General features: G+C 46.3%; 1 protein-coding gene across 1 annotated transcript; it reads left to right on the top strand.

Moving 5' to 3' along the window:
• Positions 1-130: 130 nt before the first annotated feature.
• On the top strand, positions 131-25,157 carry LOC129713340 (protransforming growth factor alpha-like). The gene is made up of 6 exons (XM_055662324.1): positions 131-282; positions 9,504-9,548; positions 18,854-18,971; positions 21,834-21,983; positions 23,576-23,679; positions 24,765-25,157. The coding sequence occupies exons 1-6, from the start codon at positions 243-245 to the stop codon at positions 24,770-24,772; spliced, it is 465 nt and encodes a 154-aa protein (XP_055518299.1). The 5' UTR covers positions 131-242; the 3' UTR covers positions 24,773-25,157.
• The last annotated feature ends 328 nt before the right edge of the window (positions 25,158-25,485 follow it).

Genomic DNA, 25,485 nt, shown 5'->3' with positions numbered 1-25,485 from the left:
CATCCATGACAATCCGTTGTTCAACATATTTCCAAAATCTGGAAAATCCCGGCGCTTTAATGACACACATACAGACCTGTTGATATTATTGCAACCACAAGGGCAATACGGCTTTAAGAGTTTGTGGGTAGATCCTCCCTTTACGCCTGGAAGGTCACACACACACACACACCCTGGTGTCTGCCTTTGCCTGACGACAGCCCAGCCTACCAACACAAGCCCAGTGACTGACGATAAGTACCATGCTGAGTTCTAGTGGCGAAGTAATCCTCATATTTTCAGGTAAGATTTCAATCACCTTCTCTCCCCCTCTCCCTCTCCCTCCCCACACCTTCCCTCCCGTCCAAAGAATGACATGGATTTTTATTTTCTGCGGGTTACGTTTGAGAGCTTGAAGCCTTTTGGACCTGCTGCGTTTGGATGGGGCTACAGGGAGCGGGTCTGTCTGTACCTGTCTGCGTTCCCTCCCCAAAGTCCACAGATGCCGGGCGGGGGGTTCCTCGTCTCTCTCGCTGGCCGGAGATAGACGCACAAAATGCTGGAGTAACTCAGCGGGAACAAGCAGGCAGCATCTCTGGAGAGAAGCACCCTCTCGTTTCGGAAAGACTCCTGCCAGACAAACTCAGCGCGACAAAAACCAACAAAAACGTAGCCACTGAATTCTCTGGGGTGGAAGGAACCCTCTCCAAGACAGACAGACGTGAAGCTCACCGTTTGACCTGTTTTTTTCACAAAATGTTAAATGGTCAGCTCGACATAGACTACAAGACCTACACCAAACCCAAACCAATTAGGGCATTCGATCCAATTTGAGATTCCAGCTACCAAGACACAGATGTGTACAGCAATTCGCTCTCCCCCCCGCACAATTAAAGCATGGAATAATCTCCACCCAACTATAGTTACCCAACCAGATACAACTAAATTTAAAGTAGCTCTTTCTTCCCAAAAACCCTTTCTGGCTTAAGCCCTCCCTCCACCACCTCCAGTTTAAATTCCATTTGGAATATTTTGGAGGACCAAGAAACCAAGACACAAAAATGGTGGAGCAACTCAGCGGGACAGGCAGCATCTTTGGGGAGAAGGAATGGGTGACGTTTCGGGTGGAGACCCTTCTTCAGTTACTGCAGCATTTTTGTGTGTCTACCTTCAGTGAAAACCAGCCTTCCTATACAAAACACAAGGCAGGATTTTCTGGGCGTGGAGCTCCTGGGTTTTGCGAGGTTGGGTGTTTTCCAAAGTGTTTTCCTTGTTGGGGTTACATCCACCAATTATTGCCTTGTCGCAGTCAGAGTGATACAGTGTGGAAACAGGCCCTTCGGCCCAACTTGCCCACACTGATCAACATGTCCCAGCTACACTTGTCCCACCTGCCTGCATTTAGTCCATATCCCTCCAAACCTGTCCTATCCACGTACCTGTCTAACTGTTTCTTAAACGCTGGGATAGTCCCTGCCTCAACTCCCTCCGCTGGCAGCTGGTTCCATACACCCACCACCCTTTGTGTGGAAAAAGTTACCCCTCAGATTCCTGTTATTATGCCAATATTCCAAATTTTGTGCGTGTTGAGAAGTCTGGTGGCAGTTTTAATATGAAGCATTAGAATGGCCATTGCTATGCACTTAAGAGACTTCTGAATACAACGTTGGTCTAAGACAGAGTTAGCCATGGAGTGACAGGGTCATACAGTGTGGAAACAGGCACAATTTGCCCCACACCGACCAATATTTAAACTTAAAAAGGGTTAACCCTGGAAGACAGACACACAAAGCTGGAGGACAGACACACAAAGCAGGTCCAGCTTTTTGTATCTATCTTCGGTTTAAACCAGCATCTGTACTTCCTTCGTACCCACTAACCCTGGAAGATTGGTGCTGGCTCGAAGGGCCGAATGGCCTCCCCCTGCACCTATTTTCCATGTTTCTAAGAGCTATTGAAAGTGGGTTTAAAAACTCTGCGGTGAAAGAATTGTTTTGGAAAAGAGCTGTAGGGACAGTATCAAAGGTCAAATGAGTGAATTAAGAACTTGGTGACTGGGATATCAATTTGTGCTCTACGCTGTTCTTCCTCGATCCGTTCTTGTCCGAAGCGGATGGATCCTATTGAAAGTCGCCGAGCAAAGCAGAAAATCTTGGTATCTTTCATGATCTCATTCTCCCTCAGAGTTTAAGTGTGTAGGTGCTGTAGTAATGCAAGAAGTTCAAGTTCAAGTGAGTTTATTGTCATGTGTCCTTGATAGGGCAATGAAATTCTTGCTTTGCTTCAGCACACAGAACACAGTAGGCATTTACTACAAAACAGATCAGTGTGTCCATATGCCATAATATACATATATACACACATAAACAAATAAACTGATAAAGTGCAAATAACAGATAATGGGCCACCAATAATCAGAGTTTTGTCCGAGCCAGGTTTAATAGCCTGATGGCTGTGGGGAAGTAGCTATTCCTGAACCTGGTTGTTGCAGTCTTCAGGCTCCTGTACCTTCTACCTGAAGGTAGCAGGGAGATGAGTGTGTGGTCACGGCCTAATAGGGCACAGCAGACTGACAAACTGCATTCCCGGTACAAATTTGGTGTTTTTTCATAAATAAAAATCGATTGGCAACATTTCATTGACAAAAGGCCTCGGAATAAACACATTAAGGCTGGACAAAAATGCTGGAGAAACTCAGCGGGTGAGGCAACATCTATGGAGCGAAGGAAATAGGCAACGTTTCGGGACGTTTTGCGAGACCTTTCTTTAGACCAAAGATTATAGAGCTCCTCTATAATCTTTGCTTCAGACTACTTCATCCATTCTCCCCAGAGATGCTGCCTGTCCCGCTGAATTACTCCAGCATTTTTGTGTCTATTTTCGGGTAAACGTGTCTACCTTTGATTTTCCAGCATCTGCAGTTCCTTCTTAAACACATCAAGGGCCTTGATTTAAAGTCTGATTAGCGGCGCACCCTCTTGGCACAGGGAGTGTTGGCCCACATCATTATATTCCTGTGAGTTTGGCTGAAATAGTCTGAAGTAAACAACACCTGAAAATAAGCTAGACACAAAAATGCCGGAGTAACTCAGCAGGACAGCCAGCATCTCCGGAGAGAAGGGATGGGAGACATTTCGGGGTCGAGACCTTCTTCAGACTGAGAGTCAGGGGAGAGAGGGAGTCTAGAGATATGGAAGGTGCGGTGTGAAAAGGAGAGATCAAAGCAGAAGATGAAGAGAGAGTACAGAGGAGATTTACTAGAATGTTGCCTGGTTTCAGCAACTAAGTTACAGAGAAAGGTTGAACAAGTTAGGGCTTTATTCTTTGGAGCGCAGAAGGTTAAGGGGGGACTTGATAGAGGTTTTTTAAATGATGAGAGGGATAGACAGAGTTGACGTGGAAAAGCTTTTCCCACTGAGAGTAGGGAAGATTCAAACAAGGGGACATGACATGAGAATTAAGGGACTGAAGTTTAGGGGTAACATGAGGGGGAACTTCTTTACTCAGAGAGTGGTAGCTGTGTGGAATGAGCTTCCAGTGAAGGTGGTGGAGGCAGGTTCGTTTTTATCATTTAAAAATAAATTGGATAGTTATATGGATGGGAAGGGAATGGAGGGTTATGGTCTGAGCGCGGGTATATGGGACTAGGGGAGATTATGTGTTCGGCACGGACTAGAAGGGTCGAGATGGCCTGTTTCCGTGCTGTAATTGTTATATGGTTATATGATCAAGGAAGTGTAGAACGGTTCAGTGTTAGCTGAGGGGAAGGTGACAAGGAGGCGTATGCAGGAGGACAGTGAAACTAGTCGGAGAACTAGGATGGGGGAGGCTCGGAGAGAGAGGGGGGGTGGGAGATTGCAACCTTCACGTGGTCCGCCCTGTTTCGACTAATGCAATCAACTCGACTTGCACACACAGAAGATCAAATAGAACAAGTTGTCCACAACTTTAGACTGTGCACGCCACACATTTGCTATGTCGCTCTTCCAGGGAGATGCTAAATGCATTTCGTTGTCTCTGTACTGTACACTGACAATGACAATTAAAATTGAATCTGAATCTGAATCTGAATCTGAATCTGAATCTGAAAAGAAGGAGAGAGAGGGAAAGCAAGGGTTACTTGAAGTTAGAGAAATCAATATTCATACTGATTCATACTATTCTGAAGAAGGCTTTCGGCCCGAAACGTTGCCTATTTCCTTCGCTCCATAGATGCTGCTGCACCCGCTGAGTTTCTCCAGCTTTTTTGTGTAACCTTCGATTCTCCAGCATCTGCAGTTCCTTCTTAAACTCAATATTCATACTGCTGGGTTGCAAGCTGCCCAAGTGAAATATGAGGTGGTGTTTCTACAATTTTCCTTCTGACCAGCAAAGCCTGTGTTGTGGTGTACATATACCAAGGAGTTATTGGATGTGTGTTGGAATGCATGGTGATGGAACAGGTCCAAAATCATGGCTGCAGGTGACCTCTGAGTTCTCCTAAGCGCTGAGTTAGTTTTAAAGCTTGTTAGGCAGATTGTCGAGAGGTTGGAATAATTCTAAATGTAATTCATTCGTTCCTTCCTCTGTGCAGAGGAAGGAATTCCAGGATTTTGTCCCAGCGATAATGAAAGAACATTAAAACAAATCCCCTGGAACTGCAGATGCTCCTTTACCACAAAAAAAACCTCGATGTGCTAGAGTAACTCAACGAGTCGGGCGTTGAGCATCCTTGGAGAAAATGGACAGGTGACGTTTTGGGTCGGGACCCTTCGTTTCCCTTGGTCTCCAAATCTGAGGAAGGACATTATTGCCATAGAGGGAGAGTGCAGAGACGGTTCACCAGACTGATTCCTGGGATGTCAGGACTGTCTTATGAAGAAAGACTGGATAGACTTGGTTTATACTCTCTAGAATTTAGAAGATTGAGAGGGGATCTTATAGAAACTTACAAAATTCTTAAGGGGTTGGACAGGCTAGATGCAGGAAGATTGTTCCCGATGTTAGGGAAGTCCAGGACAAGGGGTCACAGCTTAAGGATAAAGGGGAAATCCTTTAAAACCGAGATGAGAAGAACTTTTTTCACGCAGAGAGTGGTGAATCTCTGGAACTCTCTGCCACAGAGGGTAGTTGAGGCCAGTTCATTGGCTATATTTAAGAGGGAGTTAGATGTGGCCCTTGTGGCTAAGGGGATCAGGGGGTATGGAGAGAAGGCAGGTACGGGATACTGAGTTGGATGATCAGCCATGATCATATTGAATGGCGGTGCAGGCTCGAAGGGCCGAATGGCCTACTCCTGCACCTAATTTCTATGTTTCTATGTTTTCGTCAGACTAATGGATTGGTGACTTCTTCAGTGTGATGAAGGGTCTCGACCCAAAAGGTCACCTATCCAAGTCCTACACAGGTGCTGCATGGCCTGCTGAGTTACTCCAGCACTTTGTGCTTGTTTTCAGATGTATCCTTGTTGGGATATTGATAAAAGTATAGAAAAGTAAGGTACAATGATTTAGTGCTTATACAACAGTGGTAAAAAGATGCTCTTAGAGTCAGTCGTACAGAATGGAAACAGGCCCTTTGGCCCAACTTGCCCATGCCAACCAACATGCCCCAGCTACAGTAGTCCCACCTGCTTGCGCTTGGCCCATATCCCTCTAATCCTACCCTATCCATGTACATGTCCAAATGTCTCTGAAATGTATCTTCCATGATGAGCCTTGATGCATTGTGAAGCCAGTGAAGTCTGCAAAGATCACACTAGTGTTTGCTGCCCCTGTGGTGTTCTCCAGTGACAGTTCCCAGTTCATTCTTTCACTGAATTCATTCCAGGCAGACTCTGACAAACTGCATTCCCAGGACAAATTTGGTGTTTTTTCGTCAATAAAAATCGGTTGGCAACATTTAATTGACAAAAGGCCTCGGAATAAACACATTAAGGCTGGACAAAAATGCTGGAGAAACTCAGCGGGTGAGGCAACATCTATGTAGCGAAGGAAATAGGCAACGTTTCGGGACGAAACGTTGCCTATTTCCTTCGCTCCATAGATGCTGCCTCACCCGCTGAGTTTCTCCAGCATTTTTGTCTACCTTCGATTTTCCAGCATCTGCAGTTCCTTCTCAGACACAAAAATGCTGGAGTAACTCAGCGGGACAGGCAGCATCTCTGGAGGGAAGGGATGGGAGACATTTCGGGTCGAGACCCTTCTTCAGACTGAGAGTCAGGAGTGAGAGGGAGTCTAGAGATATGGAAGGCTGCGGTGTGAAAAGGAGAGATCAAAGCAGAGGTAGGTGGATCTAGTGTAGGTGGGACATGTTGGCCGATCTGGGCAAGTTGGGCCGAAGGGCCTGTTTCTACACTGTATGTATGACTCTCAATAACATTTGCAGCCGGCAGAGAGAGCGAGAGGAATGGGCTGAGAGCTGCAGTTGCAGCCTCGTATGCCTTTCACTTCAGCTGCTTCCACCAGAGGCAGATCCGTATTAAAGTGGAATATATAGTTGAAGGCAGCGTTAGGATGTGATTCAGGATGGCACTTTTGATCCCATGTCAGCAGGGCAGTCTCTTGTGAATTGTGCCTTCATCTGCTTTAATCTGAGAGATGACGTATAGTGAAGCATCATTAGTGTAATGGATTGAGACTGTATTCCTGTCACAGCGAGTTAGATCTGTCTCCACTACCAACTCCCCTTTGCACTCACTGTCAACACATTACATCGTGGCCTCCACATTAACCCTTGGGTGTATGTTCCCGTCAGGAGCTGACATCAATAATTCTCATCAAAGTAACGGACACGCCCTGATAATTTGCTGGTGGCCACAAAATGCTGGAGTAACTCAGCGGGACGGGAATGCAGAGCAGGAATGAGTGACATTTCGGGTCGAGACCCTTCTGTAAACTGATGTCAGGGGAGTGGGCGGTGCAGGGATATAATGTAGTCAGTAACAGTAAGACTGGTAGGAGAACAGGGATGGTGAGAGAGCAGTTCTTTCCTACGCTGATAATTTGGTGTGTACATGTTGATTACAAGGGTAAATATTGATGCCAGGGACCAGACAGATCAATAGTTCTGACATTGGTGACAGAAAGCTGTAGATACTAGAATCTAGAGCAGTCTGCCTGGGGAACTGGGTGTGTAGGCAGGAACTGCAGATGCTGGTTTAAACTGAAGATAGACACAAAAAGCTGGAGTAACTCAGCGGGACAGGCAGCATCTCTGGAGAGAAGGAATGGGTGACGTTTCAGGTCAAGACCCTTCTTAGTGGGTTGAGCTGCTTTAATCTGTGTTTGATACACTGCAGCCTCTCTTCTAAACTCACAGATCAGGTCACCCAAGTGGGACAGGCCCTTTAGTAACTGTAACCGTTAATGTCACTGTATGTCATGTTGTTGGGCGGAGCACCAAGGCAAATTCCTTGTATGTGAATACTTGGCCAATAAACTTACTTACTTACTTAGAGAAAATGGATAGGTGACTGTTCTTCAGTCTGAAGAAGGGTCCCGACCTGAAACATCACTCATCCATGTCCTGCACAGATTCTGACTGACCCGCTGAGTTACTCCAGCGTTTGTGTTTGTTTTCAAACATTTCCATGTTGAGATGTTGATAAATTCTTTTGAAAAGGGCAAGTGGGTGGAACAGCATCTGTGGGAGGGGTGGGGGGAAGGGAAATGAATTGTCAATATTTCAGACAGTCTTTGAGCTGCTCACACACTTTGTGGACCCGGAGGTGGTGTGGCATTGGTTCCTTCCTTAAGGGGCCCTTGGCTGATGGGCTTTGAGTTGGGCTGTGTGTCCCATTCCTTTGTGGTATTGCTACACCACTCCCAGTCCCACATCGGGATGCTGAGAATGAGGAGGTCCTAGCAGGTGGAAGGAATTTTATTCATTGGCACGGTGGCGCAGCGGTAGAGTTGCTGCCTTAGAGCGCTTGCAGCGCCGGAGACCCGTGTTCGATCCTGACCACGGGTGCCGTCTGTACGGAGTTTGTACCTTCTCCCCGTGACCTGCGTGGGTTTTCCCCGAGATCATCGGTTTCCTCCCACACTCCAAAGACGTACAGGTATGTAGGTAAATTGGCTTGGTATAAATGTATAAATTGTCCATAGTGTGTGTGTGTGTGGGGGGTAGTGTTAATGTGCAGGGATTGTTGATCAGTGCAGACCCAGTGGGTTGAAGGGCCTGTTTCCACGATGTATCTCTCTAAACTAAACGAAACGAGACAGATTGTTCCCTCATCTCCAGGCTTTCAACCTGAGCTAAAGATCGCTACTACCCAAGACGGGTTGTCTACCCAATACCAATCTCTACCCCTTCTTAGTCTTTATCCTTAGTCTTGAGCCTAGACCAGGTCAACCTCAGCTGTGAAACCTCGGTTCAGTTCAATTTAATGCCACATGTGAAGGTACAGTGAAAAGCTTTTGTTGCTTGCTAACCAGTCAGCGGAAGGGCAACACAGAATTACAATCTATCCATTCACAGTGTACAGATACATGATTAGGGAATAACGTTTAGTGCAAGGTAAAGCCAGTAAAGTCTGATCAAAGATAGTCCCAGGGTCCCCAATGAGATAGATAGGAGTTCAGTTATGCTCTCTGGTTGTGGTAGGATGATTCAGTTGCCTGATAACAGCTGGGAAGAAACAGGGGGTTCTTGGGCAACATGAGGTCCACTTTGCCCCTCCAGATTTCTAAAGATGCATCACCTGTAGCTTTCTTTTGCCTGGCCACCTGAGTGCCAGAATGACAATGAGAGACTAGGAGAAACTGGCTCTTTTCTGCTTTGCTGGTTTGCCACTCACAGACCCATGGACACTCTTCATTACACAGCTATTCTTACGTAAACAAGGGGTTTAATTTTGGTTAAGTAATTGCTAGCTTAATCTCCTTGCTAATCTTCCCTAATCTCCAATAAAGATGTTTCAGAGAATCCCGGAGAATGCAAAAGGATAGGCCTTAGTGCCCGGATGCAGAAACTCCCAGTTTATCCTGTGTTAGGATAAATCCTTCTTGTGTAACTGTCCTCTTATTAACACTTTACAAAATTGTCACGTTGATCAGTAAGGGTGTCGGGTGTTGTGGGGGAGAATAGGGTTGAGAGGGAAAGATAGATCAGCCGTGATTGAATGGCGATGTAGATTTGATGGGCCAAATGACCTGATTCTGTATCTACAACACATGAATTTAAGAACCCTTCCCCACCCTAGTTCTACTGTCCTCCTGATTAAATATTACACATGTATGCCTCGTTGTCACTTCCCCGTAGCTAACAATGAACCAATCTACATATCCTTATCATCATCTGCTTTGATCTTTCCTTTCCACACCTTACCCATCCATATCTCTAGACTCCCTCTCGCCTGACTCTCAGTCTGAAGAAGGGTCTCGACCTGAAATGTCTCTTGGTCCTTCTCTCCAGAGATGCTGCCTGTCCCGCTGAGTTACTCCAGCGTTTTGTGTCTGGTTTTGGCACTTGGAGGGGTGAAAATACTGCCATTCCTTTCCGCAGCCCAGCAACTTATTCCAAGATTATCTTTTTGTTCACAGGTCTATTATTTGTCTGCAATGCTCTGGAAAATGCAACGATGGCAGGTGAGTCCGTGGGTTACGCAATTAACTTGAAATGTTATACGTTTGGCTTTAATCTTCCAGGGGGAACTTTGCTAAGGTTGAACTTCTCAATATTGCTGGGTTGGCGGTGGAAGAATTCATCTCCTCGTGCCCGACCTACAGCTTAGATCCGTTCACTCTCCCTTGCCAAGGGTCCGTTTGCATTATAACGCAGATTCCACTGGCATTCATTACCTTCTGGAAGGTGGCTTTATAGGGAGCGCTTGAGAAGCAGTTCCACCAGCTCTGTGTGCTTTTAAGATAAGGCTGTCTTGGTCTGATGCATCCCTCCCAAGCTCACTGAATCATTCATAACAAAGATAAGCGTATATCAGTTGGGCTTTCCACATTTGTCCCAGAATCGAGTGAATCTTCTCTGTGTCATAGAGTGAGGAAGCACAGAAACAAGGCTCTTCGGCCCAACTAGCCCATGGTGACCAAGATTGCCATCCAAGCCAAGCCCATTTGCCCGTGTTTGACCCATATCCGTCGAAACCTTTCCTACCCATGCACCTGTCCAAAATGTATTTTAAAATGTTCTTTTCCTTGCTTGCAAAGTGTTCTGCTTTACGGGGAAAGATTCACATCAAAGGATTGTGCCCTTCTCAGCCGCGAGCCCATTTGAAACACGATGCTATTGAAATGCACACAGGTACCGCCGATCTGTGGCCCCCTGCGATTTTCTTTCACAAAATTCCTGAATGCACTTCAGTGACTCATCTCCCAGGGCAACACATGTATCCTGCAGTTTGACCGTCTCGAAGGCACTTTCGTGGAAATCCTATCCGATAGAATTGTTTGAAATGATGAAAGGGTCGGGAAGATAGAAAGAGGCAGACTACACTCTTTGTTCAAGTTGAAAATACCTGTCAGCGGAGTTTAGAATAATGAGGGGGGGGGCCTCATTGAAACGTACCGAATAGTGAAACTCTTGGAGAGAGTGGATGGTGGGAGGATATTTCCACTAGTGCTTGTTTAAGAAAGAACTGCAGATGCTGGAAAAAAACAAAAATGCTGGAGAAACTCAGTGGGTGAGGCAGCATCTATGGAGTGAAGGAATGGGTGACGTTTTCGGGTCGAGACCCTTCTTCAGCCTGATTTCTACTAGTGGGAGAGTTTAGGATAGATGTCCTTGCCTCAGAATTAAAGGAAGGATATGAGGAAGAATTTCTTTAGTCAGAGGGTGGTGAATCTGTAGAATACCTTGCCACAGAATGCTGTGGAGGCCGTCAATGAGTATTTTCAAGGCAGAGGCCGATAGATTGTTGATTAGCACGGGTGTCGGGGGTTATGGGGAGAAGGCAGGAGAATGGGGTTAGGTGGGAGAGATAGCTCAGCCATGATCAGCCAGCAGAAAGACAGTGCATTACAATACACTCCAAAGACAGACTGATATGTAGGTAAATTGGCTTGGTAAATGTAAAAATTGTCCCTAGTGTGTGTAGGATAGTGTTTATATGCGGGGATCGCTGGTCGGTGCAGACTCAGTGGCTGAAGGGCCTGTTTCTGCGCTGTATCTCTAAACTAAACCAAATCATTGCAATCGATCCATTTACAGTGTATAGATACATGATACGACTGGTTCGTAAGCTACAAAACCTTTTCACTGTACACGTGACAATAAACTAAACTAAACTAAGCTGCAGGACCTACACATAACCATGTGTCAGTGACTGAGAGAAGGGACTCTGGTGTTTTGGCTGGGACAGGTGAGTAAAATCAAAGAGAGACACAAAATACTGGAGTAACTCAGCGGGACAGGCAGCATCACTGGAGAGAAGGAATGGTGACGTTTCGGGTTGAGACCCTTCTTCAGGCATGACAGGGGAAAGGGAACCACCTTCTCCTTTCGTGTGGCGTGCACCGCCTAAAGTTGTTGGGCAACTTGTTCTATTTGATCTTCCGTTTGTGCACGTCGAGTCGATTGCATTAGTCGAAACCGGGCGGACCACGTGAAGGTTGCAATCTTCCACCCCAAGGGAAACATGAGATTTAATTATTGAGTATTGAGTGAAATCAATACTTCCTTCCCAAATCAGCATGGAACTAACCTGTGCTACTTCCTGGAGCGGGTGAGGATGGATAGATATTTGAGTGTGTGAGCAACAGGAAACTCCATCACTCTGTGACAAGACCTTGCCAATTGCCTGCTGCAATCTGCTAGTTGAGAATGCAATAGGAAATTGCTTCACACAGGACGTTGATTATTGGGACATCACTTTCTGGGAAATTGACTGTAGGATTTAAACGTTGTTTCAAAACAGGATAGATGCCATGGGCATGCAGTGGTGGGAGTTTAGTTTAATTTAAACATACACCTCATACACACCAAGTCCGCGCCGACCAGCGATTCCCGGACATTAACACTATCCTACGCACACACTAGGGACAATTTACCTTCATGCCATGCCAATTAACCTACACACCTCCATAGATGCTGCTGCACCCGCTGAGTTTCTCCAGCTTTTTTGTGTACCTTCGATTTTCCAGCATCTGCACAGTTCCTTCTTAAACAACCTACAAACAAACCTGCACGCCTCTGGAGTGTGGGAGGAAACCGAAGGTCTCGGAGAAAACCCACGTGGTCACGGGGAGAACGTACAAACTCCATGTAGATAGCACCCGTAGTCGGGATCGAACCCTGGACTCTGGCGCTGTAAGATCTACCATTGCGCCACTCGAGTTGTAGGACCTGCATCATCGTGCGGTTACCAGTGCAACTCTTCCAAGGCAATGCCCCATAACCTTTGCAGCTCTAATTAACTATGACTATACTTTCAGGCTGAGCAGTTTTCTCTACATACAGTCCGTCAAGCTCTCTTGCATTTCTGCAATGCCTTTCGGGACATGCCAAAACACTTGTGTCATTCAAATACTTGTGAAATCTGCCCACAGAGGTCTCCCAGAAACAGTCAATGTGACAGTGACCAGAATAATAATAATACATTATTGAACCCTTCAGGGAAATTCAGATGTCCAAGATCCAACAACCAACAAACCCACACATTCAGAACGAAAGCAGACAAAAAAATACATAAAATACAATATGGACAATACCTGAAAGCAATAAACACTTAAAAAGACCCTATAATTAACTATTAAAAAATGCAAAGCATCCCCATACATCCTAGCAGTCAGTATTATAAAATCTAATGGCTGCAGGGGTGAAGGATCTCCTGAACCGCTCCGTTCTACTGCGCAGGGAGAGGAACCAGTTGTTGTTCCATGTGCTCTATTGACCCTCCAGAATTTCATGGAGGGGGTGCCCGGAGTTGTCTAGAATGACCTGCACCTTGCTCCTCAAGCACACCCCCCACAGAGTCCACTCTCTCCCCCCCCCCCCCCCCCCCCCCCCCCCCCCCTGAGCTAGCTCGTTTCACCAGCTTGACCAACTTCTTGCTGTTTTTTGCACTGTTGTTGTTACCCCAGCATATAACAGCGTAGAAGATGACACTTGCAACCACAGTATAGTCGAACATGTACAGCATTTCATTGTGCACATTGAAGGAACTGAGCCTTCTGAGGAAAAAGAGACTGTAGGGGGTATCGGTGTTGACAGACCAGTCCAGTTTGTTATCAAGGTTCACTCCCAGATATTTATATATCTGCACCACCTCAATGTCCACCCTTGCAGTGTTGGCCAGCTGAAGGGGGAGCTTGGACCTGCCAAAGTCAACAACCATCTCTTTGGTCTTGGTTGTATTCAGGATGAGACAGTTGTCTTTACTCCAGACACAGAAAGCACTGGTCAAGTCCCTGTATTCCTCCTTATATCTGTTCCTGACACGTGCCACAATCGCTGTGTCATCTGAATATTTCTGTATGTGGCATGTAACCATATAACCATATAACCATATAACAATTTACAGCACGGAAACAGGCCACCTCGACCCTTCTAGTCCGTGCCGAACACATAATCTCCCCTAGTCCCATATACCTGCGCTCAGACCATAACCCTCCATTCCCTTCCCATCCATATAACTATCCAATTTATTTTTAAATGATAAAAACAAACCTGCCTCCACCACCTTCACTGGAAGCTCATTCCACACAGCTACCACTCTCTGAGTAAAGAAGTTCCCCCTCATGTTACCCCTAAACTTCAGTCCCTTAATTCTCAAGTCATGTCCCCTTGTTTGAATCTTCCCTACTCTCAGTAGGAAAATCTTTTCCACGTCAACTCTGTCTATCCCTCTCATCATTTTAAAAACCTCTATCAAGTCCCCCCTTAACCTTCTGCGCTCCAAAGAATAAAGACCTAACTTGTTCAACCTCTCTCTGTAACAGACTTATGTGTCGGAGTTATAATTGAAGTCTGCAGTATAGAGGGTGAAGAGGAACGGGTCCAAAACCGTTCCCTGTGGGGCTCCAACACTGTCCCGGAAACACAGTCCCCCAGCTTAACAAACTGTGGTCGACCCGTCAGGTAGTTGTATATCCAGGAGATAAAGTTGTAGAAGTAATCTTTAATTTTTTGAGATTTTGGGGGTTTTTGCTAAGGATAGGCAGACCCACTGTGCATGATGTGTGCATGGACTCTGATGAAACTCAGACTGAACCTGACCATGACGTGACCTTTCATTCTTGACGTCAAGTCCTCTGTGTTACCAGCAGTCTGGAGATGAGTGCAACTTCAGCCATGGACATAGAAAGCCCCTGGGTTTCCTGCTTTGGGTGTGGCTGGAAAATGATCAGTATTTGATTCAGCTTTTTTTTCCCTCTCTACTGTTAGACAAGAAATATTCAAAAATGCCACACACACACACACAGCAATCCTGAGCTACTATCTACCTCACCGGAGTCCCTTAGACTGTCCTTGAAATGACTTTATTTTGCACTAAACATTATTCCCTTTGCCCGGTGTCTGTACTCAGTGGGTATCTCGATTGTAATCATGTATTGTCTTTCTGTTGACTGATTAGCACGCAACAAAACGCTTTTCACTGTACCTCGACACACGTGACAATAAACTAGACTAAACCAAACAGCTTGGTAAAGGATTACTATGTTCTGTTGGTGAGATTTGTGATTTGTGATGTGGTATGGATGCACTAATACTATGATCTGTGTTGTTATATGAGCTAATGTGACTAAAGCATCATGTACCAAACCCAAATACCACCAAACCTGGTTGCGTGGCAAATACAGATTCTATTCTATTCTGTTATGGATCGACAGCCGTTGAAGACTGGTGGCCATCTCTAGAATTGTAGGTACATAGTTCCTTGAAAATGGCATCGCAGCTAGAGAGGGCATTCAAGAAGTCTTTCAAAACACTGGCTCGCCAGTCAATGTATTGAGTATAGAATTTGGGATGTTATAGAAACAGAAACATAGACAATAGGTGCAGGAGTAGGCCATTCGGCCCTTCGAGCCTGCACTATTCGCCATTCAATATGATCATGGCTGATCATCCAACTCAGTATCCTGTACCTGCCTTCTCTCCATGCCCCCTGATCCCTTTAGCCATAAGGGCCACATCTAGCTCTCTCTTAAATATAGCCAATGAACTGTGGCCTCAACTACCTCCTGTAGCAGAGAATTCCACAAATTCGCCACTCTCTGTGTGTGAAAAATGTTTTTCTCATCTCGGTCCTAAAAGATTTCCCCCTTATCCTTAAGCTGTGACCCCTTGCCCTGGACTTCCCCAACATCGGGAACAATCTTCCTGCATCTAGCCTGTCCAACCCCTTAAGAATTTTGTAAGCTTCTATAAGATCCCCCCTCAATCTTCTAAATTCCAGCGAGTACAAGCCGAGTCTATCCAGTCTTTCTTCATATGAAAGTCCTGACATCCCAGTAATCAGTCTGGTGAACCTTCTCTGTACTCCCTCTCTGGCAAGAATGTCTTTCCTCAGTTATGTTACAGCTGCGATGGATGGGAAAAAAAGGTGTTTTGGCCCAATTTGTCCGTGCCAACCAAGATGCCTCCCTGAGCTACCCATGTGCCCACATTTGGCCCGCATCTCTCTAAACCTGTCCTATTCAGCAACGTTTCCAAATGTCTTTTAAATGTTGTTATTGTACCCACCTTCTTACCACCCCCTGGCAGCTCGTTCCACACCACCCACAACCCACAAAAGTAAAAATCTGCCCCCCAGGTCCTTTGGAAACCTTGCCCCTCTCAGCTTAAGCTATGCCATCTGGTTTTAGACCGCTCCACCTGGCGGGAAGAAAACTGACCATCCTCTGCGGTGACTAGTCCCCTCGTTCAGGTTGATTCCCGGTCAAAATAACTCATCTTGTCGATGTTGGTGAATCATCCTAATCCTCCTCTTCCTCCCCGAAACTAATCCCAGATCAACTGGATTGTGGAGTCAAACATAAAGGACTAGATTTAAAAATAGTTCTGGCCAGGAAGCAAATTTCATGTCAGGGCTTGTTGGGTTATTAATTAGCCGATGAAACATCCCTCTCCTTGGCACTAACTTCACCAAGGGATGACTGTGAAGGGGTAGAAAGATCTATCTATCCTCTGAAGCAGGTATGCTGCTGTTTAATTATCTACCTGGAGACCTGTTGTACTGTGAACAGCTCTGTGTACTGAGCACAGCCTGGTCCCAATGTGCGGAAACTGATGGAAGACACTGAGAAGGTGTAAAAGTGATTTACAAGTATAAAAGGCAAACCCAGAGGGGGAACGACTAACACGTCTGCACTCATGTCAGGTGTAGGAGAGACCAGGGAGACACCTGCCAGCGATCTCTGTAAGAATTGTAAAGGCAGGGCATTCATCACATGCCTACAGAGCTTGTATGTTCTCCCCGTGACTGTGTGGGTTTTCCGCTGTCCCACACACACACACACTAGGGACAACTTACAATTTTACCAAGCCAATTAACCTACAAACCTGTACGTCTTTGGAGCGTGACAGGAAACTGGAGCACTTGGGGAATACACATGCAGAAGGTACTCCAGCCATCCACCAAATCCAGAGTTTAGGAATTCTGCTCAATTTTAAACAAGTCACTGATCAATCTTTGATCAGGCCGCAAGCAAACTTCCCAAAATGTTTTCCCAGTTGATGAAACCACCCTATCTCCCCTCCCCCCCCACTTTCTATCGCAAGCACAACATTCCCATTGGTTCTGTTAACCTTTCGGTATGCCACGTTGTCCAAGGTCCCACCTGCGTGCGACAATGCTACGATATTGTAGTGGGGTCACCAGCTGCTCTTCTCAGGTGAACAAGTGATCCCATGGGCTCCCTTGTAAGAAAAGTCAGCGTTCTGGGAACGAGATTTCTCTTTGAAACATGTCTTGTCACCATGTTATTGGGGCCTGGGATCTGGCTTGCCTGCAAGTTGGCTGCTGAAGTTCCTAAACTTAAAACGATAATGAGAAGCCCTCCGAGATTGCAAAATGCATCATCTAAATGCCACCGTACAAAGGTAGTTCAAAGGAAATCACTTGTGCACCTGTCTGTGTCACCGGTCCCTCTCTGATCAATGACAGATGTTGCCTGGGTTAGGTCCTTCTTAGAAATGAAAATCATCTTCCTGGCTGTTTGTGATATCCTCGCTGCATTGAGGCTAATCTGTTGAATGAGATCCTGGCACAGGTAGTGGAAACCCAGTAAGACTTGAAAGCATTGGCATTTAGATGGATTGGCTCCACCTCTTGGTCAGAAGCCAACCCCCCCGGCACATCAAAGGCTTTGGAGCAGTCACTTTCCACAGCAGGTGTTGTATGGCACCCTGTCCCATTTATCTCCACGCAATAAAGTGAAACTGCTGTGTACACAATGCACAATAGTCTCTTCCAAGTTCAACAGGTGTGTGTTTTGAGAGACAGATGATCTCGCAGTCAGCATTATCGTGTTTCACTCTGACCTGTATTTACTGCATCTGGGACAGGTGAACAAGGTGTGGCAATGTGGGGGAAAGCACAACAGTGAAGGAAGGAAGGAAGGAACTGCAGATGCTGGTTTACAGTGAAGAGAGGCACAAAAAGCTGCAGTAACTCAGCGGGTGGGGGGAGCATCTCTGTGGAAAAGGAATTGGTGATGTTTCGTGTTGAGACCCTTCCAACCGAGAGTAGCGGAGAGGAAAACGAGAGATATGAAAAGGCATATAGAATGTATTATACTTTTCCATATCTCTTTATTCCCCTGACTCTCAGTCTGAAGAAGGGTCCCGACTGACCCAAAATGCCATCTATCCTTTTTCCCCAGAGATGCTGTCTGACCCGCTGGGGTTACTCCAGATATTTGTGTCCAGAAACCGGAACAACGCAGTCTAACCTGTGTCTGAAAGGTTGGCAGATAGACATCAAACAATAGACAATAGGTGCAGGAATAAGCCTTTTGGCCCTTCAGGCCAGCAACGCCATTCACTCTGATCATGGCTGATCATCCACAAACAGTACCCCGTTCGTGTAAGTGCTGGAGTAACTCAGCGGGACAGGCAGCATCTCTGGAGAAAAGGTGTGGATCTTGGCCCGAAATGTCACCCACTCCTTCTCTCCAGAGATGCTGCCCGATCCGCTAAGTTACTCCAGCATTACTCCAGCCTGTGGAATTCTCTGCCTCAGAGGGCGGTGGAGGCGGGTTCTCTGGATGCTTTCAAGAGAGAGCTAGATAGGGCTCTTAAGGGGTTGGCCAGGCTAGATGCAGGAAGATTGTTCCCGATGTTAGGGAAGTCCAGGACAAGGGGTCACAGCTTAAGGATAAGGGGGAAATCCTTTAAAACCGAGATGAGAAGAACTTTTTTCACACAGAGAGTGGTGAATCTCTGGAACTCTCTGCCACAGAGGGTTGTTGAGGCCAGTTCATTGGCTATATTTAAGAGGGAGTTAGATGTGGCCCTTGTGGCTAAGGGGATCAGGGGGTATGGAGAGAAGGCAGGTACGGGATACTGATTTGGATGATCAGCCATGATCATATTGAATGGTGGTGCAGGCTCGAAGGGCCGAATGGCCTACTCCTGCACCTAATTTCTATGTTTCTATGTTTAAAGATAGTGGAGTCAGGGGATATGGGGAGAAGGCAGGAACGGGGTACTGATTGGGGATGATCAGCCATGATCACATTGATTGGTGGTGCTGGCTCGAAGGGCCGAATGGCCTACTCCTGCACCTATTGTCTATTGTCTATTGTCTATTGTGTCTACCTTTGATTTAAACCAGCATCTGCAGTTCTTTCCTACACTGAAAGGGTGGCACCTGAAACAGTGTTAAAGAATGATTTGTGTGTAAAATTGGACTGAAGGCTGACTGACCCTGAGTGGCCGGGGTAATGTGTGGGACAACAAACTCATGTTGCTGACCTCTCTTTCTGTCTGTCTCCAGGTCCCCCTGTTGCTGCTGCAGTACGATCGCACTTTGCCGACTGTCCCGACGCCCATCTTCACTTCTGCATTCATGGGACATGCCGCTTCTTTGTCCTGGAGTCGACTCCCGCTTGCATGTAGGTCCCTTTGCTCAGCTGCCAATTCCATCAACCCATCTCTAACATCAAGCCCTGGGTCACTGTCTGAATGATAATACAATGTGGAGTCTAAGAATGGAAAGACTCTCAAACCTTTTATCATTGATGGTCTATCTAGCTCATCCATGCAGCCTCCTTATCCCCTTATCCCTGATTCCTATTGTGTCCCAACAAGCCATTGACCCAAGGTAGACACAAAAGCTGGAAATACTCAACGGGTCAGACAGCATCTCTGGAGAAAAGGAATAGATGACAATAGACAATAGACAATAGTTGCAGGAGTAGGCCATTTAGCCCTTCGAGCCAGCACCGCCATTCAATGTGATCATGGCTGATCATCCCCAATCAGTACCCCGTTCCTGCCTTCTCCCCATATCCCTTGACTCTGCTATTTTTAAGAGCCCTATCTCCCTCTTGAAAGCACCCAGAGAACCGGCCTCCACCGCCCTCTGAGGCAGAGAATTCCACAGATGTTACTTGTTGGCGTGAAATGTCCTTTTATCCAGATATGCTGTCTGATGTTATACACCTCTAGAAGATCACCCCTCATCCTCCTGCGCTCCAGGGTCCCTCCCTACTCAATCTCTCCCTATATCTCAGACCTTCTGGTCCTGGCAACATCCTTGTAAATCTTCTCTGTACCCTTGCCAGCTTGGCAGCATCTTTCCTCGAACATGGTGCCCAGAACTGAACACAATACTCTAAATGCCCCCCTATCTAGCTGGGTTACTCCAGCATGTTGTGCCATTCCTCTAAATGGTGTTGAGTATCAGCCACTCTTGGTCTCTCATCATAGGACAACCCTTCATCCATAGGTTCAGTTCAGGGAATCTAAATTGGAGCACTTCCGAGACTGGGGTCTTCCTTACTTGGGGGACTGAGAACCTGGTTGCACAGAGCACTCTAGGTGTGCTCCTTATAGGCTTTAAAGTGCCACTTTAAAACCACAACTCTTTGTAGTCATCCCATTCCTATAGGCACATTGCATCTACAGGTTTGAGTTTTTTGTTTTAAAGATATAGCACGGAAACAGGCCCTTCGGCCCAACTATCCTACACGCACTGCGGACAATTTTACACATACACCAAGCCAATTAACCAACATACCTGTACGTCTTTGGAGACCAAAGAGAAAACCCACGCAGGTCACGGGGAGAGCACCCGTGGTCAGTATCGAACCTGGGTCTCTGGTGCTGTAAGGCAGCAACTCTACCACTGCACCACAGTGGCCACCCTAATGCCCCACTGTTTGCAATGGGAATTCCCAGTCGTCTGATCTGCCGACATTTGCAAGTCCCTTTTTAAGGAAAGTGACATTTTTCCAGTTTCTTGACCATGTGCAGAAAGTAGCTCTTTCTTCCCAATAACCCTTTCTGGCTTAAGCCCTCCCTTCACCACCTCCAGTTTAAATTCCATTTGGAATATTTTGGAGGACCAAGGAACCAAGAACCAAGAAAACATTTATGGGATGAATCCCTGTGTCCTGGTGTGGAACGGTTACTTTTTAACTGTAAGAATTGGAAACATAAACTTAAATTCAGATTGTGTAGGAAGGAACTGCAGATGTTGGTTTCAACCGAAGATAGACACAAAATGCTGGAGTAACTCAGCGGGACAGGCAGCATCTCTGGAGAGAAGGAATGGGTGACGTTTCGGGTCGAGACCCTTCTTCAGACTAGCGATCAGACTAAACTCCGATCACTTGGATAATTCTGGTCATTTGGCCAACTCGGATCAGTTGGCATGAAGAACCCAGGCACGTGGTCCCACCAGGCGCCACTCATTGAATCCCCACTATTACAAAGCCCATGGCAAAAGCTAAAGAGAAACGTGCATTCAAGTGAGTGAGGAAGAGTTAGGACCCTTTTAGGAAGAGTGTTAAAGCCAGGAAGAGTTTGCATGACGCTTAGAAACATAGAAACATAGAAATTAGGTGCAGGAGTAGGCCATTCGGCCCTTCGAGCCTGCACCGCCATTCAATATGATCATGGCTGATCATCCAACTCAGTATCCCGTACCTGCCTTCTCTCCATACCCCCTGATCCCCTTAGCCACAAGGGCCACATCTAACTCCCTCTTAAATATAGCCAATGAAGTGGCCTCAACTACCCTCTGTGGCAGAGAGTTCCAGAGATTCACCACTCTCTGCGTGAAAAAAGTTCTTCTCATCTCGGTTTTAAAGGATTTCCCCTTTATCCTTAAGCTGTGACCCCTTGTCCTGGACTTCCCTAACATCGGGAACAATCTTCCTGCATCTAGCCTGTCCAACCCCTTAAGAATTTTGTAAGTTTCTATAAGATCCCCTCTCAATCTTCTAAATTCTAGAGAGTATAAACCAAGTCTATCCAGTCTTTCTTCATAAGACAGTCCTGACATCCCAGGAATCAGTCTGGTGAACCGTCTCTGCACTCCCTCTATGGCAATAATGTCCTTCCTCAGATTTGGAGACCAAAACTGTACGCAATACTCCAGGTGTGGTCTCACCAAGACCCTGTACAACTGCAGTAGAACCTCTCTGCTCCTATACTCAAATCCTTTTGCAATGAAAGCTAACATACCATTCGCTTTCTTTACTGCCTGCTGCACCTGCATGCCTACCTTCAATGACTGGTGTACCATGACACCCAGGTCTCGCTGCATCTCCCCCTTTCCCAATCGGCCACCATTTAGATAATGGCCCATCGGCCCATCTTGGCCCAACTATACTATTCCCATCTGTCTGCTTAGATGGGATAGCATTCGGATTGAGAGGCTGGAGGGAATTTCTTTGGACACATCTGTCTAAGATGGTCAAATGTTCTCCTGCGTGTTTCTGTGGCTCACAACGCCTCTGTATTTTCAGCTGTCACCCTGGTTTCATCGGAACTCGGTGTGCGTACGCGGATATCCTGGCAGTGGTGGCCATCAGACAGAAGCAACAAGCCATCACAACGCTAGTCGTGGTATCTGTCGTTGCTTCGGTCCTCCTGATCGTAGCTTGTGTCTTACTACAGTAAGTTGCAGCTCATGTCCTTGCCTGTCGGTGGGTGGGGACTGGCCTCGTTGCCTGAGGCCCTGTGATGCAATCTGAACACAGGGTGGTTGGCTACTGTTTCGAGAATGAATGAACTAGCAATTCTCCAGAGCCAGTGGTTCGATGGGTTCAATGGAACTTTCAACAGTCTCGGGTATCTGAAGACGTTTAACTTTTGGAAAAAATCCAATGGATTCCGTGAAATATGAATCAGCATTAGTTGTGGGCAGACTGTGAAAGGGGTGAAAAGGTTGTTTTGCTCATTCCTTGCATTCATTGTATTTTTCTTCCTGCTCTCTCCCCATATTGCATCCTCCTTCTCACTCCACTCCCCCTGAGCCACAACCTCTACACATGCCAAACCTTTAATGTCATAGTTTCACAGCGTGGAAACGGGCCCTTTGGCCCATCTTGTCCCAACTATACTATTCCCATCTGCCTGCATTTGGCCCAAATCCCTCTAAACCTACCCTATCCATATACCTATCTAAATGTTACAATAGTACCCAGCCTCAACTACCTCCCCCGGCAGCTCGTTCCATACACCCACCACCCTTTGTCTGAAAAAGCTACCCCTCAGGTTTAGAGGGGAAAGATTTAATAGGAACCTGAGGGGCAACTTTTTCACACAGATGGTAAGGGGAATATGGAACGAGCTGCTGGAGGAGGTAGTTGTGACATGGTACTGTGACAATCTTTAATATACGTTTGGACAGGTACATGGGTAGGAATCGTTCAGAGGCATACGTGGCAAGTGAAGACAAATGGGGAGAGCATTTGATCGGACATCTTGGTAAGTGTGGAAAGTGGTCTATTTCCGTGCTGTGTAACTCAATGGCTCTTGATCAATGTTTGATCTTTCAATTTGTATGTGATCTTATTATATTTAATGAAATATAGGAAATAGGTGCAGGAGTAGAGGCCATTCGGCCCTTCAAGCCAGCACCGCCATTCAATATGATCATGGCTGATCATCCAAAATTAGTACCCCATTCCAGCTTTCTCCCCATATCCCTTGATTCCTTTAGCCCTAAGAGCTAGAAACATAGAAACATTGGAAATAGATGCAGGAGTAGGCCATTCGGCCCTTCGAGCCTGCACCGCCATTCAATATGATCATGGCTGATCATCCAACTCCGTATCCTGTAACTGCCTTCTCTCCATAGCCCCTGAACCTTTTAGCCACAAGGGCCACATCTTGAAAACTCCTCTTAAATATAGTCAATGAACTGTGGCCTCAACTACCTTCTGTGGCACAGAATTCCACAGATTCACCACTCTGTGTGAAAAATGTTTTTCTCATCTCGGTACTAAAAGACTTCCCCCTTATCCTTAAACTGTGACCCCTTGTTCTGGACTTCCCCAACATCGGGAACAATCTTCCTGCACCTAGCCTGTCCAACCCCTTAAGAATTTTGTAAGTTTCTAAGTCCTAAAAGACTTCCCCCTTATCCTTAAATTCTAAATCTACATTCTAATTCTAAATTCTAAGAGCTAAATCTAACTCTCTCTTCAAATCCTAGCGGTAAGCACACAGATGCTCACTGACCTCTCTGTTTGCTCTCTGACAGCTCCTGTCGGAAACGGAAGAAGTGTGAGTTGTGTCGGGGGATGTTGGCCAAGCCTGAGACCAGCCTGCTGAAGAGTGGTACACCCAACAACCTTGGAGACACAGGCAAGGCCTTGGACTATGATGATATCACACCTTCCCAATCAATCGCTAACGACTGGGGCTCAATCTGTTGAATTCACTTCTCAGATGAGAATCTCACATGTTCAAACTCACATTTTTGTTGTAAAACAACAAGCTGTAATTCAATGAAACACAAATAGAGAGTGAGAACATAGAAACATAGAAACATAGAAATTAGGTGCAGGAGTAGGCCATTCGGCCCTTCGAGCCTGCACCTGCCATTCAATATGATCATGGCTGATCATCCAACTCAGTATCCCGTACCTGCCTTCTCTCCATACCCCCTGATCCCCTTAGCCACAAGGGCCACATCTAACTCCCTCTTAAATATAGCCAATGAACTGGCCTCAACTACCCTCTGTGGCAGAGAGTTCCAGAGATTCACCACTCTCTGCGTGAAAAAAGTTCTTCTCATCTCGGTTTTAAAGGATTTCCCCTTTATCCTTAAGCTGTGACCCCTTGTCCTGGACTTCCCTAACATCGGGAACAATCTTCCTGCATCTAGCCTGTCCAACCCCTTAAGAATTTTGTAAGTTTCTATAAGATCCCCTCTCAATCTTCTAAATTCTAGAGAGTATAAACCAAGTCTATCCAGTCTTTCTTCATAAGACAGTCCTGACATCCCAGAACAAAATCAAGACTGCCATCGGCAGCTTACAAACGACAATCTAACTGTTATCTGATGAAAATATTGGTCGATGCTTTCGCGGAAGGCCTCCTGAGTCCCATGGAGACCGTGTGCTCCCCTCTCCAGGGACACACGGACACGGATGCAGGCCCGAGCAGAATCCTCGACTGCCCACTGCCTGTACTGCGAATGGCCAGGCCCAGGAGCAAGCCGACAGTGAGAACCTCTCCCCCCCCCCCCACCCCCCCACACTTAGACTGAAGGCATGAGGACTGAAGTATGGTCTCGACCCGAAAACGTCACCCATTCCTTCTCTCCAGAGATGCTGCCTGTCCCGCTGGTCTACTCCAGCTTTTTGTGTCTATCTGTTTAATGTCTATCAGGGCTGTGTTCCCCGTCTGTGTTCTAATGGCCTGTTTTGTGTCTCTGTTTCGTCCAGGGGTGTGAGAAATGGCGGTGCCCGGTCCAATGCTGGCCACTGCTGACCTCCCCATCTCTCCACTGCCATTGCACAGTAACGTCGCAGCCTTCTTGTTCCTGCCACACGGGACCATCCCACCTCAGGTACAGGGACCACGTGTGCTGAGCGGGAAGCAAACCTTTTGTACGATATGGAAGTTCCACTATTCTGTTTGTTCGTCCCATCACTTAATTTATAGAATCACTGGAGATACCACAGTGAAGAATGTCATCTCTTCAAAATTTGCAGATTTCAACCATAATACGTAACTGTGGGTTGATTTGATTATTTAAGAACTGGAGTAAAAAGTTCAAATTGTATTCAAAACTATTTAAGTATTTTAAACATGAAAATAAACATTTTTTTAAATATGTGTGTCTGCTGTATGGTGTCACTTAAATGTTCACCGTGAGGCCATTCAGCCCATTGAGACGGTGCTAGGTCTTTGCAGGGCCTCTCCAATAATTCCCATTCCCTTTCTAGTTTCCTTTGCTTTTTATTTTACAAATACTTTATTCCAAAAACAAAATCAACATACAAAGTTGTATAGCATTCATATCAAAAGCTGCCTCTATCGGCAGCTTACAAACAGGATAAACATTCAAATTAAAATCCCGCTGTCTTTGTCTATAATGCAATCGGTCTCCGGTGGCGACCAGCGTTCATGAACGGCCTCCAGCGTTCCCCGTGGACACCGCGC

The sequence above is a fragment of the Leucoraja erinacea genome, chromosome 35 (assembly GCF_028641065.1).
Source record: "Leucoraja erinacea ecotype New England chromosome 35, Leri_hhj_1, whole genome shotgun sequence".
NCBI classification, from domain to species: Eukaryota; Metazoa; Chordata; class Chondrichthyes; order Rajiformes; family Rajidae; genus Leucoraja; species Leucoraja erinaceus.
The sequence above is the reverse complement of the archived record's forward strand: the minus strand, read 5'-3'. Positions and strand labels throughout refer to the sequence as shown.